At 43.8% G+C, this 21,886-nt stretch overlaps 1 protein-coding gene across 1 annotated transcript in view; it reads left to right on the top strand.

Moving 5' to 3' along the window:
• trmt2a (tRNA methyltransferase 2 homolog A) overlaps nucleotides 1-20,319 on the top strand; it is a 49,482-nt gene extending 29,163 nt beyond the window's left edge. Inside the window, exons 7-12 of the mRNA XM_073051909.1 lie at nucleotides 7,476-7,587; nucleotides 8,146-8,268; nucleotides 9,830-9,905; nucleotides 10,815-10,931; nucleotides 12,021-12,117; nucleotides 19,938-20,319. Of these exons, the coding sequence (XP_072908010.1) occupies nucleotides 7,476-7,587; nucleotides 8,146-8,268; nucleotides 9,830-9,905; nucleotides 10,815-10,931; nucleotides 12,021-12,117; nucleotides 19,938-20,067 (655 nt within the window). The 3' untranslated portion in view covers nucleotides 20,068-20,319. The remainder of the gene's footprint in view (nucleotides 1-7,475; nucleotides 7,588-8,145; nucleotides 8,269-9,829; nucleotides 9,906-10,814; nucleotides 10,932-12,020; nucleotides 12,118-19,937) is intronic.
• Nucleotides 20,320-21,886: the final 1,567 nt, after the last annotated feature.

Raw genomic sequence — 21,886 nt, 5'->3', positions numbered from 1 at the left:
AACATTTGGTGTGGTAAACAGGTTTAGAGGTGGCGCCCATCTGTCTACGCTCCAGGCTGGTAGCAACGGCGCTTCCCACTGGCCACGTGAGACCAACCAGTGATCCCTGCCGCAAGGGTATCATTGCAGTTAGGCGACTGATGAGCTTGCGTGCGTTCAAATTCAACAGTGGGCATGACAGGGAATGAGGAAAGGTGCAGCTGACTCATATCGTTTCCTCGCGGCCCGGTGGTTGGGGACCACTGAAGTACACTGTGTAGTGCGTGGCGGGAGAGCTGCTCACATGCGCACTGGACAGAAAGAATGGAACTAAAACCCCACAATCCGGAAACAATCTCTCAACAGTATTTGTGTATTTATTTTTCTTTTTTTTTCGGGATCTACTGGGAAAGTCTCAAAGATCGACCAGTCGATCGCAATCGATGGGTTGGCGACCACTAATTAAAACCATAGGAGTAAAATTAGGCCATCTGGCCCATCGAGTCTGCTCTGCCATACAATCATGGGTGATCCTTTTTTTTTCTACCCCTCAACCCCAGTTCCCGGCCGTCTCCCCATAACCTTTGATGCCATGTCCAATCAAGAACCTATCAATCTCTGCCTTAAATACACCCAATGACCTGCCCTCCACAGCTGAATGAGCAACAAATTCCACAAATTTACTACCCGTTGGCTAAAGAAATTTCAACATCTCTGTTTTGAAAGGGTGCCCCTCTATCCTGAGGCTGAGACTCTGCCATCAAGGGAAGCATCCTTTCCACATCTACTCTGTCTAGGCCTTTCAATATTCAAAAAGTTTCAATGTGATCCCCCCCCTTCATCCTAATGAATTCCTGCAAGCCCAGACCCAGAGCCATCAAGCATTCCTCATATGATGAGTCTTTCATTCCTGGAATCATCCTTGTGAACCTCCTCTGAACCTTCACCAATGCCAGCACACATTTTCCCAGGTGAGGGGCCCAAAACTACACAATATTCAAGATGAGGCCTCACCGGTGCCGTATAAAGCCTGAGCATCACATCCTTGCTCTTGTATTCTAAACCTCTTGAAATGAATACTAACATGGCATTTGCCTTCCTCACCACCAATTCAACCTGCAAGTTAACCTTTAGGCTGTTCTGCATAAGGACTCACAAGTCCCTCTGCATCTCAGATTCGTGGATTTTCTCCCTGTTTAGAAAATAGTCTACACATTTATTTCTACTACCAAAGTGCATGACCATGCATTTTTCAACATTATTTATTTCATTTGCCACTTACTTGCCCATTCTCCTAATCTGTCTAAGTCCTTCTGCATCTACCTGTTTCCTCAACACTATCTGCCCCTCCACCAATCTTTGTACCACCTGCAAACTTGGCAACAAAGCCATCTATTCCATCATCTAATTCATTTATATACAGCACCGACCCCTGCGGAACTCCACTAGTCATTGGTAGCCAACCAGAAAAGGATCCTTTTATTCCCACTCGCTGATTCCTACCAGTCAGCCAATGCTCTAACCATGTTAGTAACTTTCCTGTAATACCATGGGCTCTTAACTTGGTAAGCAGCCTCATGTATGGCACCTTGTCAAAAGCCTTCTGAAAGTCCAAATATACAAGATCCACTGCATCCCCTTTGTATCTATCCTACTTGTCATCTCCTCAAAGAATTCCAACAGGTTTGTCAGGCAGGATTTTTCCTGAAGGAAACCATGCTGACTTTGTATTGTCTTGTCCTGTTTCACCAAGTACTCCATCACCTCATCCTTAACAATTGACTCTAACATCTTCCCAACCACTGAGGTCAAGCTTACTGGTCTATAATTTCCTTTCTGCTGCCTTCCTCCTTTCTTAAAGAGTGATGTAACATTTGCAGTTTTCCAGTCCTCTGGCACCATGTCAGAGTCCAATGATTTCTGAAAGATCATTTCTAATGCTACCACCTCTTTCAGAATCCTAGGGGTACAGTTCATCTGGTCTGTGTAACTTATGTACCTTGAGGTCCTTAAGGACCCCCAACACCCAGGACATGCCCTGTTCTCATTGTTACCATCAGGGAGGTGGTACAGAAGTGTGAAGACACACACTCAATGATTCAGGAACAGCTTCTTTGCCTTTGCCATCTAATTTCTGAATGGACCCCTCTTTTTTTTGCACTATTTATTTAATTTAATTGTTTTTAAATATCTATTTGTTATTATAATTTATAGTTTTTATTACTATGTATTGCATGGTACTGCTGCAGCAAAACAGTAAATTTTATGACATGCTGGTAATATTAAACGTTATTCTGACTCTTAAGTACAGAACTGTGCAAAAGCCTTTGGTATATATATAGCTGGCGTGTGTTGGGCTTGAAATTCTGCCCTGTGTTCGTTTAGGAAGAGAGACAACCAACACCGGAATATTACAAAACTTGGGTTTATTGCAGAATCCGTAACTGGCACAGCGAATATACGGGTCGCTGGAGAAGGCGCGTTCCGACCTCCCCTTACAATCTGCTCTTATTTATATCCCTTTTCCCCCCAGCACAACCCCCCGCTACATATTAGGTAATATCGGGCACTTGTGTCCATCTTATTGGCCCGCAGCCATATGCTCACGAGTTACCTGTTTCTTTTGTTTACTGAATCGTGTGACACTGGTAGTTTCGATGTAGCGGGGTCCCCAGTTTCGCTCCCCCCTCCCTCTCATTATGTGAGCCACTCCTGACCTGTAATGGCAGTCTCGAATTAACCCTAACATTAACCCTAACACTCCCTCCCTTGGCCTCCCAGAGGCCACACCCCTTACAAGCTTTTCCGCGGCTGCCGGGATCAGGCAGGGAGGTGAGCGTCCCCCGGCACTCTTTGGCGTGTCCTCCCTATTTGCTTATCCTGATTTGTCCGACCTAGGGTCACAAAATATGGGTAGGGGTTCCCTAAACATCCGCAATTTTTACAAGTAGCATGCAACATTTCAGAAAACTTATTCAAGAACAAATTCACAATCCCCCCCTTGCCATGGTCCATTTCAGTCCGTGTCCTCCCATAGCGCGTCCGCTTTCCGCGAGGGCCGTGTCCTCCCCTTCCACCGGGAACAAGGGTGCCTGGTACGCTGGTGGAGGTCCATCCTTTCCGGTCAAGGCTCGATCTATAGTCCCGCAACAACAACCACACGTAATAAAGATAGCAATTGAAATAGACAGTCCTAGAGCCGACTGTCCCAGAAACGCTCCCCACTTACCAAAGGTCTTACTTGGCCAGTAGAAAATGATGCCAGTTATTGTCCCCCTCCCTTCTTACCTTTTAATGCCCTGTTGGAGACCTCGGTGACAGGGTATGGACCATGCCACCGTTTTCCGTTCCAGGTGAGCTTCCCCGGGCCTCGGAGGAACACTTCCACTCCTACCTTGATGGTGTCCGACCCCTGCGGCTGCTCACTGTTAGATTATTGAACTCGCAGTTATCAATTTTACCATATTTCTAAAAGCTCTCATATACTGTTACTCAACACACAAATGTCTGAGTTTTGGTAACTCGAAATTGAAGTGCTCCATGGCTCCCTAGTACACAGAGAGGATCAAATGTGGGACGGTCGCCTTTCAAAACCTGACCTTTGCGTGGGAGATTTCTCCTCTTAACAACCAGTCTAAGGTAGGCGCCGTCAATATCCCCGTGCACTAAGGTGTACCGCGGAACACTTTCTCTTCTCCTCCTCACTCCTGAGACTTTTATGCCCATCGTGGGCGGCGGGTACCCTCACTCAGAAGACTTTTCCACGGGCGGAAGATCTTCCTAAAAACAGATAAGAGTTAGTACTTACCAGTCACGATTCTGCACCGGGAATGATCTCTCCCAGGGTAATTTGGGGTTGGTGAGGATCCGTCAGCAGACAAGATCTAACTCAGTGATTTAACTATCTAGTGGAAGTCTTCGATATAACAGGCACTTCCTGACCTTAGTCGAGCTTGCGGCCGCAAGTTGTCTGCTGTCGGACCCGCCAGCCTGTGTTGTCTCTCCCTCCCCACGTCGGGGTCACCAAATGTTGGGCTTGAAATTCTGCCCTGTGTTCGTTTAGGAAGAGAGACAACCAACACCGGAATATTACAAAACTTGGGTTTATTGCAGAATCCGTAACTGGCACAGCGAATATACGGGTCGCTGGAGAAGGCGCGTTCCGACCTCCCCTTACAATCTGCTCTTATTTATATCCCTTTTCCCCCCAGCACAACCCCCCGCTACATATTAGGTAATATCGGGCACTTGTGTCCATCTTATTGGCCCGCAGCCATATGCTCACGAGTTACCTGTTTCTTTTGTTTACTGAATCACGTGACACTGGTAGTTTCGATGTAGCGGGGACCCCAGTTTCGCTCCCCCCTCCCTCCCATTACGTGAGCCACTCCTGACCTGTAATGGCAGTCTCGAATTAACCCTAACATTAACCCTAACACGTGCTTAAAACTTTTGCACAGTACTATATTCGTCAACGTGAAGTGGAGAGCCAGTTTGTAAATCTGGCAGGAGCAAAAGATGTTGGAAATGGCAAGGGTGGAGCACCATGGGAGGTGTGTGGGACAGGTGGCAGAGAAGGAGTGCTGGGGATGGGGGGGGGTGGTGCTGGTGCAGACCTGAGATGCCAGGCAAGGTGGTATGATTTGAAACAATTGAAGTATCAATCATTACAGAATCTCTCTCTAGTGCTTCCTGCTCCCTCGCCTCTCCTTCCCCTTTTCCCAACCATGATTCCCCTCTCCCTGCCCCCTTCCCACTCTCAGTCCACAATAGAGATCCATATCAGAATCAGTTTTATCATCAGTCACATACGTCATGAAATTTTTGTGGCAGTAGTACAGTGCAATACGTCAAATTACTACAGTACTGTGTAAAAGTCTTAGGCAGCCTAGCGCTCTCCCTCCCCCCTTCCCCCACCCTCTATATTATACACACGCATACATATATGTGTACACAGAACAATTAAAAACCAACATTCACAAGAAAAACCTAAATCAAGCATAGTTTATACACAATTCTTTACAAGAATACCCTCAATTAGAACAGAAAATGTCAAATTTAGTGCAAACTGATGGAAATGGTCATAGGTAGTGCTGCTGGACTGTAGTGATTAAGGTTGTACTGGTTGGTTTCAAGAACCAAATAGCTGAAGGGAAGTAGCTGTTCTTCATCTTGGTGGTGTGAGACTAAATGCTTCTGTATCTCCTGCCCGATGTAGCCTGGAGAAGATGGTGTGCCCCGGATGTTGGGGACCTTTGATGATTGATGTTGCATTCTCGAGGCAGTGCCTCCTCTAGATACTACTGGTGATGGAGAAGGATGTGTCCATGATGCAGTGGACTGACTCCATGACTCTCCTGCACTGGTATTTCTCCTGATGTTTAAAGTCTATTTTGTGGAACCTATTCACACAACTGATTCAATCAGATATCGTTCTGGGTTTCTCTGACCTTGTTTTTTTCATTGTTTTAAAGCCATAAGTACAAAGTAAAGTTCAAAGTTAATGTATCGTCAAAGTATCTATACGTCATCATATACAACAATGAGATTCATTTTCTTGTGGGCATATTCAGTATATCTATAGAATAGTAACTATAACAGGATGAATGAAAGATCAACCAGAGTGCAGAAGGCAACAAACTGTGCAAATGCAAATATAAATAAGTAGTAATAAATCTTAAATATCTTAACTAGATCTTAAAGTGAGATCATTGGTTGTGGGAACATTTCAATAATGAGTGTAGTTATCCCCTTTTGTTCAAGAGCCTGTTAGTTGAAGGGTAGTAACTGTTCTTGAACCTGATGTTGTGAGTTCTGAGGCTCTTGTACCCTCTGTTTGATGGCAATAACGAGAAGAGAGCATAATCTGGGTGGTGAAGATCTCTGATGATGAATACTGTTTTCCTGCAACAAAGTTTCATATAGATGTGCTAAATGGTTGTGAGGGCTTTATCCGTGATGTACTGGGCCGAATCCATTAGTTTTTGTAAGACTTTCCATTCAAACGCATTGGTGTTTCCATACCAGGCTGTGATGCAGCCAGTCAATGTACTTTCCATGACACAAATATAGTAGTTTGTCAAAGTTTAAGATGCCATGCCAAATCTCCACAGACTCTTTTAAGAAAAGGCGCTGCAGTGTTTGCACTTACGTGCTGGGTTCCTGACATGGGAGTAGAATTAGGCCATTGGACCCATTGAGTCACCTGATTTATGATCCCTCTCAACATCATTTTCCTGCCTTATCCCCCTAAGCTTTGATGCCCTTACCAATTAAATACCTATCTACCTCCACTTTAAATATACCCAGTGACTTGGCCTCCACAGTCATCAGTGGCAATAGATTTTTACAGATTCACCACCTTCAGCTAAATAAATTCCGCCTCATCTCTGTTCTGAATGGACGTCCATGAATTCTGAAGCTGTACCCTCTGATCCTGGATTCCAGGGAGTCCGGTGGCAATTCTTATGAAACCTCAGGGGCAAATAGAGATGGACAATAAATACTGGCTATGTCATTGCTGCCCACATCACATAAAATCAGTGTTGGCTGGAAGAGGTAGGGTACAGCACCCTGTCTTTGTTTACCTTGAACTATCTTGCCCAAACTTAATCTTCCTCCACTCCATCAGAAAGCAACCATTGCCGTTTGAATAATGTTGTTACAAACTCCCCAGAAGGCTGCATTTCAAGGGGACATCCTGAGAATCTGTTGACTGATGGCAGGGGGAGCTGAGTGGCCTGGGTTGTAGCGTGGACTAGGCCCTCATGCTGCAGGCTTGTCTGTTGCAGCTATCCCAGGGAGAGATGATGCCTCAGGCGGCGTGGGAGAGAGAAGTGCAGTGGATGCACTGCAATTGGGGTCAGGCTGCACCAGGAATGCAGGCTGGATTGTGCTTATCGGTGGCACTAGCGCATGATGTGGGCTTGTTCTTGCCAAACCATCTATCTACAGGACTTGAACTTAGCGACTTGTGTTATACTTCTTTTTGTGTGACTGTTTATCTGGCTGGTGGTGTAGTGGCATCAGCACTGGACTTGGAGGCGAATTTGGCTGGCTCCTTGCATGCTTTCCATCTATGCTGGGTTGAGCATCGAGCTAGCAACTTAACCTTGTAAAAACAGGCAAATGCTAAGGAAATGGCAAAACAGCTGCCTGATGCTGGGTTGAGTGCCGAGCTGGCATCTTGGCCTTGTAAAAAAAAACAGACAAGTGCTAATGAAACAGCAAAAATGCTGCCTGATGTGCCACAGGACGCAAAAAAGAACAGCAACTGTATGTTTACTGTTATACGTGCTTTGTGCTGTGTGTGACTGTTGGTGCAGTGCTTTACACCTCAGCCCTGGATAAACACTGCTACATTTGGCTGTACTCATGTAAGGTTGAATGACAATTAAACTTGAATTTTAGAAATCTGGAAACCTTCTCATTCTCAGGCTACACCAGATGTCAAGGCCTTTTGTTGAATTAATAAACTTTGCTTTGAACATTTCCAGAAAATCCCCCAACCTGGAAGACTTGCCTTTGGACCACGTACATGGAGACAAGTACATATATGAAGAGCTCCTGGGACTTAATTTCAGAATTTCCCCTCATGCATTTTTCCAGGTGAAGTGAATTGTACCTAAGTGGTTTAAAACCAGATATAATCATACTGTTTTGTTGTGCAGATTGCAGATTACTTACTTACTTACTGCCTGTTACACCACTGGCCTTTAGACCAGCAATGATGTCCTCCATCTCTGTCTAGTCTTGGAGGTGTTCAACGCTTCCTTCATTGTGTCAGTAGCTTCCTTTCGGTTTTCACTACTGTCAGTCATGCAAGTCCCAGGTGGAGACGCAGGAATACCGTCTCACTCAGATGTAGAAGGATTCTTCATTGCTCTTTCCGTAACAGTTTTGTGTGACCCTACCAAGAGCCAGAGCATAAAGTCCTGACTGTAGCCAACATAGCTTTCCAGGTCATTGAGGCACACAAGCCTCCAAACCCAATGACAAGGATGTGGTCCTCTTGGAGGACAGATTGCAGATGTTCAGGATAAATTCTCAGTAGTATCACAAAAACATGTAGTTGCATTGCAAAATACAGGAAGGACTATTTTGAACTAGTTTCTTTATAACATAATTAAACATCATTTCTCTAAGTATAAATATTTTTGTGTCTAGGTGAACACCCTTGCTGCAGAAGTGCTTTATTCCGCAGTGGGAGACTGGGCTGATCTTAATCAGGACAGCACCGTGTTAGATGTTTGCTGTGGCACAGGAACTATTGGGCTTTCTCTGGCAAAGGTAAGTAAAACTTGAGAAAACATGTTGAATGATCTAGAGTCAGTAGAACAGAGACCATAAGACATGAGAGCAGGAAAAGACCATTCAGCCCTTTGAGTCTGCTCCGCATTCTGTCATTGCTGTATATAATCCCTATCCGCTCTATTCTTCTGCCGCCTTGTAGTTTTGATGCCCTGACTAATCAAGAGCCTATCAACCTCAACTTTAAATATACCCAATGACTTGGCCTCTACCTCCGTCTGTGACAATGAATTCCTCAGATTCACCACCCTCTGGCTTAAGAAGTTCTTCCTCATCTCTGTTCTAAAGGGATGTCATTGTATTCTGATGCTGTTCCCTATGGTCCTAGGCTCTCCCGCTATTGGAAACATCCTCTCCACTCTATCTAGGTCTTTTACTATTTAAAAACACTGTCTGCAGATGCTGGAAATCCAAATTAACACACACACAAAACGCTGGAGGAACTGACCAGGTCAGGCAGCTCTTTAGAAAAGAATAAACATCTGAAGTTTTGTGCTAAAACCCTTCAGGAGTTTCAATATTTGATAGTTTTCAAATAGTTTTCAGCATCACCAAGAGCAAAGAGCTGCAAAGAGAAGATTATTTGGGAGATTATAGGAAAATATGAAGTTTAGTTTTTGGATATATAGTGGGAGGAGGAGGCTCAGTAGTTCCCAGGTTTGAGGATTTTGGAGTGTGGGGTATGTTTCCGAGTGTACCAGCCAGAGCTCAAGTAGTTAATTTGGACAGCAATGACTTGCAGTGCATTCACAGAAATTGCAGTGATGGCCCTATTAATACTTGCAAACTCAGTATATTTGCTTTCCCCAGCTGAAAGTGTTTTGTTTGATGTTAGGAGCTCCTGTACCTTGATATAGTTACAGTTCAGTATAAAGAGTGCCCTGTAGCTTAGTGGTTTGCATAATGCTATTACAGTACCAGCGACCCGGATTCAATTCCTGCTGCTGTCTGTAAGGAGTTTATACATTGTCCCCAGGACCATGTGGGTTTCACCAGGGTGCTCCGTTTTTCTCCACATCCCAAAGACGTACCAGTTGGCAGGTTAATTGGTCACATGGGTATAATTCAGTAGTAAGTGCTTGCTGGGCTGGAACGGTCTGTAACCACGCTGTATTTCTAAATAAATAAAATAAATTGGCATTCTTATCACTGTCAAATTCACTTTCTATTTATATTTTATGATAATAGAACATAGAAGAGTACAGCACAGGAACAGGCCCTTTGGCCCACAGTGTCGTGCCAAACCAGCTAAAAGCAAATCAGAAACACCCAAACACTAATCCCTCCTACCTATACTATCTCCATATCCCTCCATCGTCCTCACATCCATGTGCCTATCTAAATGTCCCTTAAAAGCCTCCAGTGTACTTGGGGGAAGAAGTACAAGGTGGCAGGCGAGAGGTGAAACTGGGAGAGGGGAAAGGTGTGAAATAAAGAGCTGGGATTGATTCCAAAATTAGTTGGGACAGCCAAGTGATGCAAGGTTTCTGGCATCAGATATCATGATTGAAATTGATGATTTCTTTATCATGTTGCCCAGAATGTGAAGAAAGTCATTGGAATTGAGATGTGTCAAGAAGCCATCGAAGATGCGAAAGTGAACACAGAACTGAATGGTTAGTACTTATAATGTCTGGTGAAGGTTTTATTAATGTTAACAATGTGGAGTTCAGAAGCCTCCTCCCTTAACCACTAATCCTTCCTACTGCCCACGTGTTTCATGTAAAACTCTGTTCTGTTGTGATGCACCCAGCAGAATAGCAAGAGTTTGATCATGAGAAAATGCTACAAACACTCTGCAGTTTAGGCATGTGCCATCCATCATGGGCAAAGCCCAGACATAGCACTGTCACATGAAAGCAGCATCCATCATCAAGGACCCACCCCCCATTACCCAGATCATGCTCTCTTCTCACTGCTGCCATTGAGAAGAAGGTTCAGAAGCCTGGGGATCCACACCCCTAGGTTCAAGAAGTTATTACCCCCCCCCCCTCCCACCATCAGACTCCTGAACCAGAGTGGATAACTTTATTCTCCCCAACACTGAACTGTTCCAACAACCTATGGGCTCACTTTCAAGGACTCTTCATCTCATATTCTTGAGAATTATTGTTTTTTTTGGTGTATTTTTACAGTTTGTTGTCTTTTACACATTGGTTGTCTTGTTGTGCGTGGTCTTTCACTGATTCAGTTGTGTTTCTTTGTATTTATTGTGTATGTCCACAAGAAAACAAACCTCAGGATTGTATACAGTGATATATGTGCGCTTTGATAACAAATTTACTTTGAACTTTGACTTTTGAAAGTGAAACTGTTGACAGTGATGAAGAGTCTTCAGCCTGGAAGTGCTTAGTGCTTGGGTTCTAGAAAAACTTCCTGATCTCATCTGACTTGAATGAAACAATTATTAATCAATTGCCAGTGTAATCTGAAATCCAATATTTGTTTTACGTTTTATGTTCCTATTCAAGGATAGCTGGACATGTATTTAGCTTATGTTCTGTGTATTCTTTGATTTTGTTTAGGTCTGTCCAATGTGGAATTCTTGTGTGGCAAAGCTGAAGACCTCTTTCCGACTGTAATTAATTCTTTAACGTCGCAAAACTTGGTTGCTATTGTGGACCCACCCAGAGCAGGACTACGTAAGAACCTCTGACACCGATCTCTTCTGATGAATTTTCCTGATTGATTATTTGATTTCTGTGTATAAGTTGATGAGAGGCATTGTTCGTGTGGATAGTCAGAGGCTTTTTCTCAGGGCTGAAATGGCTAACATGAGAGGGCACAGTTTTAAGGTGCTTGGAAGTAGGTACAGAGGTAATGTCGGGGGCAAGATTTTTACGCCGAGGGTGGTGAGTGGATGGAATGAGCTGCCGGTGACAGTGGTGGAGGCAGATATGATGGGGCATTTTAAGAGACTCCTGGATAGGTACATGGAGCTTAGAAAAATAGAAGCCTATGGGTAACCTTAGGTAATTTCTAAAATAAGTATGTGTTCAGCATGGCATCGTGGGCTGAAGGGCCTCTATTGTGCTGTAGGGTTTCTATTTCTCTGTTTTCCATTGAGTACAATGCAAAATTGACTACCTCCTTTATCTAATAAAGTGACCATTGAGTTTAAGTTCATGGTCTTTGCTGCCGTAGCCCATACACTTCAAGATTCCACATGTTGTGCATTCGGAGATGCTCTTCTGCACACCACTGTTGTAACATGTGGTTATTTGAGTTACTGTCACTCACCTGTCAGCTTGAAGCAGTCCGGCCATTCTCTTCTGACCTTTCTCACTAACAAGGTGTTTCCGCCCACAGAACTGAAACTCACTGGATTTTTTTGTTTTTGTTTCTTGCACCATTCACTAAACTGTAGACTGTTCCCACCACTTTTTATGCCATGGACAAATACCATTAAGCAAGGGGCCCTTTTACCCCAGGTGGGGAAACCCTGCTCTAGAGACTGTTGTGCATGAAAATCCCAGGAGATCAGCAGTTTCTGAGATACTCAAACCACCCTGTCTGGCACCAACAGTCATTCCATGGTCAAAGTCACTTAGATTATATTTCTTCCCCATTCTGATGTTTGGCCTGAACAACAACTGAACCTCTTGACCATGTCTGCATGCTTTTGTGCATTGAGTTGCTGCCACAATTGGCTGATTAGATATTTGCATTAATGAGCACGCATACAGGTATACCCAATAACGTGGACACTGAGTGATTTTTTTCATTTGCAGATTCCAGAGTTGTGCTAGCAATAAGAAGAGCAGAACACTTGAAGCGGCTGATTTATGTTGCTTGCAATGCTCGAGCAGCAATGAACAATTTTGTGGAGTAAGTTATGCACTTATTATTTTAGCTTTTTTAAATAGAGAAATACAGTTGTGCAAATTTTAAAGAAATTCACGTACCTTCTGCCTTTTGTGGTTGGGCCTTTTGCCATATTAGTTTCTCACTCATGAGCATGTTGTACAATTCCTTAACATCAGTCCATAAAGAGACAGGAGGAGAATTAGGCCATTTGGCCTGTCGAATCTGCTTCACCATTTCATCATGGCTGATCCATTTCCCCCTCAACCTCATCCTTCTGCGTTCTGCCTTCTCCCCGTAACCTTTCATGCCCTGGCTAATCAAGAATCGATCAACCTCTGCCTTAAAAACACACAATGACTCGGCCTCCACAGCCACCTGTGGCAACACATTCAACAGTTTTGCCACCCTCTGCCTAAAGAAGTTCCTCCTCATTTCTGTTCTAAATGGATGTTCCTCTATTCTGAGGCTGTGTCCTCTTGGTCTTAAACTCCCTCACTATAGGAAACGTCTAACCCACATCCATTCTATCTGGCCCTTTCAACATTCGATAGGTTTCAATGAGATGTTCCTCATTCTTTTGAATACCAAAGCCATCAAATGTTCTTCATGTGATAACGCTTTCATTCCTGGAATCTTTCTCTTGAACCTCATCTGAACTCTCTCCAAAGTCAACACATCCTTTCCTGGTTGGGGGCCCAAAACTGCTCACAAAAAAGTGATGCCTCACCAGTACCTTATAAAGTCTCAGCATTATGTCCTTGCTTTTATTTTCTAGTCCTCTCGAAATGAATGCTAACTTTGCATCTCCTTCCTCACCACTGACTCACGCTGCAACATGGGGCTGGGCATCATTTCCACATGGTTCAGAATCAGAATCAGGTTCATTATCACTGACAAGTCTTGAAATTTGTGACAGGTGTATAGTGCAATACAGAATAAGTTATTGTTAAGTTACAGTAAGAAATATATAAAATATATAAGTAGTGTAAAAGGAGAGCAAAATAACAGGTAAGGTCCATGGACCATTCATAAATGTAATGGTAGAGGGGGAAAAGCTGTTTCTAAATCTTTAAGTATGTGTCTTCATGTGCCTGTATATCCTCCCTGATGGTAATATTGAGAAGAGGGGCATGTCCTGGATAGCGTGGGCCCATAATGATGGATGCCACCTTCGTGAGGTATCATCCTTTGAAGATGTCGTCTATGATGGGGAGGCTAGTCCCCGTGATAGATCTGGCTGAGTTTACAACCCTCTGTTACTTATTTGTGATCCCGTGCATTGGCCCCTCCATACCATTCAGTGATGCAACCAGTCAGAATGCTCACTATGGTGTATCTGTCCAAATTTGCTCGAGTCTTTGGCGACAGTCAGAAAGGGCTTGTGCATTCTTAAGCATTACGTTTACACCAGATAGATAGCATCAGCTGTTGCCTGCTGTGAAATAATGTCATAAGGTGGAGTTAAATTCACAGCCATTTACATACAGTGCCACAAGTACTGGAGTGACCGAAATACAGTTCTGAACTCTCTGCTGGCTCTGAGTGTTTGCACATTCTCTATGACCACATCCCAAACAATGGGCAGGTTAGTAAGTTAATTGGTCATTGCAAATTGTCTCGTGTGTGGGTGTAAATGTACGGTACTGTGCAAAAATCTTAGACACATTTATATAGCTTAGGTGCCTAAGGCCTTTTTGCATAGCACTCTATTTGTCAACGTGGAATGGAGAGTTTGTAAATCTGGTGGGAGCAAAGGAAATTGGGACAATGAGGGTGGAGTGCTGTGGGAGGGGTGTGGGACAGGTGGCAGACTGCTAGGGGTGGGCAGTGGCACCGGTGCAGACACAACCAGCCCTGAGTCACCAGGCAAGGTCATTTGATTCCAACCTACTGGTTTATTGATCATTACAGAATGTCTCTAGTGCTTCCCACTCTCAGTCCACAATAGAGACCCATATCAACATCAGGTTTATCATCACTCACATATGTCATTAATTTTTTTTGTACCTGCGGTACAGTGCAATACATAAAATTACTACAGTACTGTGCACCATATGAAACAAAAGATTGTATAGTAATGTACAAACTGAGTTAGGGTAGGATTATAAGTAAAAACACAAAATGCTGGCAGAACTCAGCAGGCCAGACAACATCTATGGGAGGAGGTAGTGACGACGTTTCGGGCTGAAACCCTTCATCAGGAGTCATCATCAGGGTAGGATTATAAAGGCAACATCCATCACTAAGGATCCTCACCATCCAGAACGTGTTCTCTTCTCATTACTGCCATCAGGGAGGAGGTACAGGAGCCTTAAACCCCATATTCAGCAATTCAAGAACAGCTTCTTCCTCTCGGCCATCAGAATTCTGAACTGTTCATGAAGCCATGTACACTACTTTGTTATTGTTTTGCACTATACATTTACTTTGTAATTTGTAGGAATTTTACATTTGCGCTGTGCTGCTGCCACAACAAATATCACATCATAACAAACCCACTTCTGAGTAAAATGGGTGTGGATGCAGTGGGCCCAAGGGTCTGTCTTCATGCTGTATCTCTCGGTGTCTAATTCTGCTATTATGGTTTGAATAAGTGTGTTGTGACTGTGAACGAAGTCACCAGAGAGACACTGAACCTGTGGATATAGAAATTTCTATTCAGCCAAAAAAACAGGTATCATACTTGGAGGCGCTCTTGGAAGAGGCTCATAAACTTAAAGTATATCCAATTTTTATACCCTTAAACTCAATGGTAACTCAGTACAGATTCAATGGTTACAACGACATTTGCTTCAATACTTCTGGTTGACAGTGAATTTGATAGGTACTTTGAGTTACATATAATTTTCAAACACTTTCTTCACACCAACACTCTAGCCACCCGAGATTAAATGTTAATCAATCACCACTGTCTCTTACAAGCAGCTCAGGTCATAGAAACATAGAAAACCTACAGCATAATACAGGCCCTTTAGCCCACAAAGCTGTGCCAAACATGTCCTTACCTTAGAACTACCTAGGCTTACCCACAGCCCTCTATTTTAATAAAGCTCCATGTATCCAGGAGCCTCTTAAAAGACCCTATCATTTCCACTTCCGCTGCCACCAGCAGCCCATTCCACGCACTCACCACTCTCTGCGTAAAAAAACTTACCCCTGACCTCTCCTCTGTACCTACTTCCAAGCACCTTAAAACTATGCCCTCTTGTGCTAGCCATTTCAGCCCTGGGAAAAAGCCTCTGACGATCCAAACGATTAATGCCTCTCATTATCTTGTACACCTCTATCAGGTCACCTCTCATCCTCCCATCACTCCAAGGAGAAAAGGTCGAGTTCACTCAACCTATTCTCATAAGGCATGCTCCCCAATCCAGGCAACATCCTTGTAAATCTCCTCTGCACCCTTTCTGTGGTTTCCATGTCCTTCCTGTAGTGAGGCAACCAGAAATGAGCACAGTACTCCAAGTCGGGTCTGAGCAGGGTCCTTATTAGCTGTAACGTTACCTCTCAGCTCCTAAATTTAATTCTACGATTGATGAAGGCCAATACACCATACGCCTTCTTAACCACAGAGTCAACCTGCGCAGCTGCTTTGAGCATCCTATGGACTCGGACCTCAAGATCTCTCTGATCCTCCACACTGCCAAGAGTCTTACCATTAATATTATATTCTGCCATCATATCTGAATTACCAAAATGAACCACCTCACACATCTGGTTTGAACTCCATCTGCCACTTCTCAGCCCAGTTTTGTATCCTATCAATGTCCCGCTATAACCTCTAACAGCCCTCCACACTATCCACAACACCCCCAAATATGCTGTCATCAGCATATTTACTAACCCATCCCTCCACCTCCTGATCCAGGTCATTTATAAAAATCACAAAGAGTAGGGGTCCCAGAACAGATTCCTGAGGCACACCACTGGTGACCGACCTCCATGCAGAATATGACCTGTCTACAACCATTCTTTGCCTTCTGTGGGCAAGCCAATTCTGGATCCACAAAGCAATGACCCCTTGGATCCCATGCCTCCTTGCATTCTCAGTAAGCCTTGCATGGGGTACCTTATCAAATGCCTTGCTAAAGTCCATATACACTACGTCTACTGCTCTCCCTTCATCAATGTGCTTAGTCACATCCTCAAAAAATTCAGTCAGGCTTGTCAGGGATGACCTGCCTTTGACAAAGCCATGCTGACTATTCCTAATCATATTATGCCTCTCCAAATGTTCATAATCCTGCCTCTCAGGATCTTCTCCATCAATTACCAGCCACTGAAATAAGACTCACTGGTCTGAGGCCACAAACCAGGCACGCCCAGGATCCTCTTCAGTTTGCGTATAAGGAGAAGGTGGGAGTGGAGGATGCTATCATGTATTTGCTGCACAAATCACTCTCTCACCTAGATGGGGCCAGTTGTGCTGTGAGGATTACATTCCTTGACTTCTCTAGTGCCTTTAACACCATCCAGCCCAAGATCTTAAGGCACAAACTAACGGAGATGGGAGTAGACTCTCACATGGTGGATTGGGTAGTGGACTACTTGACAGATAGACCTCAGTATGTGCGGTTGGGAGACTGTAGGTCTGACACGGTGGTCAGCAGCACAGGAGCGCCGCAGGGAACCGTACTCTCTCCGGTCCTGTTCACCCTGTACACATCAGACTTCCAATATAACTCGGAGTCCTGCCATGTGCAGAAGTTCGCTGATGACACGGCCATAGTGGGGTGTGTCAGGAATGGACAGGAGGAGGAGTATAGGAAACTGATTCAGGACTTTGTGATATGGTGCAACTCAAACTACCTGCGTCTCAATATCACCAAGACCAAGGAGATGGTGGTGGACTTTAGGAGATCTAGGCCTCATATGGAGCCAGTGATCATTAATGGAGAATGTGTGGAGCAGGTTAAGACCTACAAGTATCTGGGAGTACAGTTAGACGAGAAGCTAGACTGGACTGCCAACACAGATGCCTTGTGCAGGAAGGCACAGAGTCGACTGTACTTCCTTAGAAGGTTGGCGTCATTCAATGTCTGTAGTGAGATGCTGAAGATGTTCTATAGGTCAGTTGTGGAGAGCGCCCTCTTCTTTGTGGTGGCGTGTTGGGGAGGAAGCATTAAGAAGAGGGACGCCTCACGTCTTAATAAGCTGGTAAGGAAGGCGGGCTTTGTCGTGGGCAAAGTACTGGAGAGTTTAACATCGGTAGCTGAGCGAAGGGCGCTGAGTAGGCTACGGTCAATTATGGAAAACTCTGAACATCCTCTACATAGCACCATCCAGAGACAGAGAAGCAGTTTCAGCGACAGGTTACTATCGATGCAATGCTCCTCAGACAGGATGAAGAGGTCAATACTCCCCAATGCCATTAGGCTTTACAATTCTACCGCCAGGACTTAAGAACTTTTTAAAAGCTATTATTAATGCTTTTTGAGATAGTGATTTAGATGCATATCATATTTTTTACTGAGTTAAGTATTGTATGTTATTAGTTTTGCTACAACAAGTGTATGGGACATTGGAAAAAAAGTTGAATTTCCCCATGGGGATGAATAAAGTATCTATCTATCTATCTATCTATCTATCTAATTTCCTGGGCTAGCCCTACTCCCTTTTTTGAATAAGGGAACAACATCCACAACCTTCCAATCCTCCGGAACCTCTCCCGTCCCCATTGATAATGCAAAGATCATCACCAGAGGCTCAGCAATCACCTCACTTGCTTCCCACAGTAGCCTGGGGTACATCCCGTCTGGTCCCGGTGACTTATCCAATTTTATGCTTTCCAAAAGCTCCAGCACATCCTCTTTCTTAATATCTACATGCTCAAGCTTTTCAGTCCGCTGTAAGTCATCACTACAATCACCAAGATCCTTTTCTGTAATAAATACTGAAGCAAAGTATTCATTAAGTACCTCTGCCATCTCCTCTGGTTCCATACACACTTTTCCACTGTCACACTTGATTGGTCCTATTCTCTCACATCTTATACTCTTGCTCTTCACATACTTGTAGAATGCCTTGGTGTTTTCCTTAATCCTGTCCACCAAGGCCTTCTCATAGCCCTTCTGGCACTCCTAATTTCATTCTTAAGCTCCTTCCTGCTAGCCTTATAATGGCCACAACATCATAGCTCCAAGTGCTGATCCGCACTTTAAACTCATCTGTTTTATTCATAATACTGCTCGCATTAAAATACACATCTCAAACCATCAGTCTGAGTGCGTCCCTTCTCTATCACCTGCCTATCCTCCCTTTCGCACTGTCTCCAAGCTTTCTCTATTTGTGAGCCAACCTTCCTTTCTTCTGTCACTTCAGTTCGGTTTCCGCCCCCAGCAACTCTAGTTTAAACACTCCCCAACAGCCTTTGCAAACCTCCCGCCAGGATATTGGCCCCCCTCAGACTCAAGTGCAACCCGTCCTTTTTGTACAGGTTGCATCTGCCCCAGCAGAGGTCCCAGTGATCCAGAAACCTGAATCCCTGCCCCCTGCTCCAATCCCTCAGTCACACATTTATCCTCCACCTCAATCTATTCCAGTACTCACTGTCACGTGGCACAGTCAATAATCCCAAGGTTACTATCTTTGAGGTCCTGCTTCTCAACTTCCTTTCCAACTGCCTTTTTAGTCTACTTTCAGGTCAGTGAGGTATTTCCGGGTTTGCAATCTGACTGCAGTCTGCAGCTCCAGGAAGACTGTTGTTCTGAGCTGTATTTTAAATCTACATTCAGATCTGAGGTCTGGTTGCTGCTGAAGTTAATATTTGCTATAACCCATAACTCCAGAATACGCCACAACTTGAAACATAGCTCACAGTGTGACTGGGAACTTGCAATCTGCACACGTTGGCATTTATTCATGGCTCTAGGGTGTTGCTGAGTGTTTTGCAAAGCTTGATTTGTAATTAAGAAGTGCTTCCCAGGAGGAAGAGTGCAGTAAACAGGATAGAAGTACGATACTTCATTTAATAGGATTAAAATCCAGGGATTTGCATAGATTTGATGCACTGACTTACGAAAATCACGAAAATGGAAACATTACATTCAATTAAAACATCCAAATCAGTCCAGGGATTAAAGAGTTTAGCTTTATTAGTCACATGCACATCAGAACATACAGTGAAATGCATCAAATCAGTGAGGATGTGCTCAGCAGCCTACAAGTGTCACCATGCTCTGGCACCAAACGAGCATGCCCACAACTCACTAACCTCTTTCAAATGTAGGAGGAAATCAGATTATTTGAAAATGTGGATCTATGAGTTCATGATTTTTACAGATAGTCGAGTTGCTTAAAAGAATTTTGATAATTTAATCAGCACGTGCTCTTTGAAAATGCAGAATAGTAATTGTGATGCTATGATAAAAATGTAAGTGTTTTGTTTATTTTATTGATTGATTGAGATGCAGTGCAGAACAGGCCTTTATGGCCTTTCGAGCTGTGCCACCCAGCATCTCCTGATTTAACCCTAGCATAATCACGGGACAATTTACAATGACCAATTAACCTACAAACCGGTACATCTTTGGACTGTGGGAGGAAAACGGAGCACCTGGAGGAAACACACGCAGTCACGGGAAGAACATTCAAGCTCCTTACAGGCAACGGCAGGAATTGAACCCGGTCACCTGTACTGTAAAGCATTGTGCTAACCACTACACTGCTGACTTCTTGATCTTCATCTCTGTTCTGCTGTTGCTCACCTACTGAATAATAGTGAATTTTTACCTTCTCGGGGATTGGGGATTCTGGCTCCAATATTGCAGGCTAAATGAACGAAGTTTTTAATAAACAGGACCAATGAATTTTATGAATATCTTTTTGCTTTTTTCTCACAGCCTTTGCCGTGCCCCATCTCACAGAGTGAAAGGATCTCCTTTCCGTCCTGTTAAGGCCTTAGCTGTCGATCTCTTTCCACATACAATGTATTATGAGCTGTTAATATTGTTTGAGAGAGTGGAGTGTTAGAACTGATCAAGGCTAAAGCTTGTATGAATTCAGTAGTTTTAGCACTACAATCAGGAAATTGTATGAATTATTTCAAATGGCATTTCTTGTGTTGGTATTTTAATTACTTACTGTGCATAATGTTTTAACTAAAACAGTAATGTGACTGCAATCATTAAAAAACAATTAGGATTTTTCTCTGAATTGTTTAGTATGTATTTCCCTCCTCACGTGAATTTATCGGAACTAAATAAAGCCTGGTCATTATTTCAAGGTTTTGATTGTATTTTAATTTGTTTTCTATTACAGACATAAAAACATTACAATCTTCTAGATCTCTAACATTATCCAGCTCTCTGAACCTTTTGTAAACTTTTCTTCTTGACTAGATTTATTACAGCCTTTGCACACCACGGTCATACCATAACTTCCCTGTCTCATTGGAACATACTGAAACAGAACTCTACACAAATATCTCCTGAATATTTGCCTCATATCTAATGTACTTTTCTCTGAGAACATCTGTTTCCAATTTAAGCCTCCAATTTCCTGCCTGATAGCCTCATAATTCCCCTTACTCCAATTAAACACTTTTCTAACTTGTCTGTTCCTGTCTCTCTCCAATGCTATTGTAAAGCAGATAGTGATTATGATCACTATCTCCAAAATGCTCTCCCACTGAGAGATCTGACACCTGACCAGGTTCATTTCCCAATACCAGATCAAGTACAGCCTCTCCCTCTTGTAGGCTTATCTACATATTGTGTCAAGAAACATTCTTGAACACACCTAACAAACTCCACCCCATCTAAACCCCTTGTTCTAGGGACATGCCAATCGAAATTTGGGAAATTAAAATCTCCCACCACAAATACCCTGCTATTATTACACCTTTCCAGAATCTGTCTCCCTATCTGCTCCTCGATGTCCCTGTTACTATTGTGTGGTCTGTAAAAAAAACACGCAGTGGAGTTATTGACCCCTTCATGTTTCTAACTTCCACCCACCGAGACTCTGTGGACAACCCCTCCAGGGTTCCTCCTTTTCTACGGCCGTGACACTATCTTTATCAACAGTGCCATGATCCCACCTCTTTTGCCTCCCTCCCTCTCCTTTTGAAACATCTAAAGCCTGACACTTGCCAGGTCTCTAATGGCCACAACATCATAGCTCCAAGTACTGATCCACGGTTTAAGCTCAGCTGCTTTGTTCATAATGCTCCTTGCATTAAAATAGACTCATCTCAAACCATCGGTCTGAGCCCATCCCTTCTCAATCACCTACCTCTCGCACTGTCTACAAGCTTTCTCTATTAATGAGCCAACCACCTCTTCCTAAGTTTCTTCATTTTGGTTTCCACCCCCAGCAATCCTAATTTAAACTCTCCCCAACAGCCTTAGCAAACCTCCCCACCAGAATATCCCTGGGATTCAAGTGCAACCCGTCCTTTTTGTACAGGTCACACCCGCTGCAGAAGAGATCCCAATGATCCAGAAATCTGAATCCCTGTCCCCTGCTCCAATCCCTCAGCCATGCATTTATCCTCCACCTCACTCTATTCCTATACTCACTATGACTACCTTTGTGGTCCTGTTTCTCAACTTCCTTCCTAACTCCTATCACTGCTGCCATCTTCTTTACCTTTCCCTACCCTTCTGAGCCACAGGGCCAAACTCTGTGCCACAGGCCACTGTTTGCTTCCCCCAGGTAGGCTGTCCCCCCCCAACAGTACTCAAGCAGGAATTCTAATTGTGAATGGGTACAGCCACAGGGGTGCTCTCTAGTGTCTGACTCCTGCCCTTCCCTCTCCGGACTGTTACCCAGTTATCTGTCTCCCCAG

Source organism: Hemitrygon akajei, chromosome 7, assembly GCF_048418815.1.
Source record: "Hemitrygon akajei chromosome 7, sHemAka1.3, whole genome shotgun sequence".
NCBI classification, from domain to species: Eukaryota; Metazoa; Chordata; class Chondrichthyes; order Myliobatiformes; family Dasyatidae; genus Hemitrygon; species Hemitrygon akajei.
This window is presented reverse-complemented; position numbering and strand designations above follow the sequence as displayed.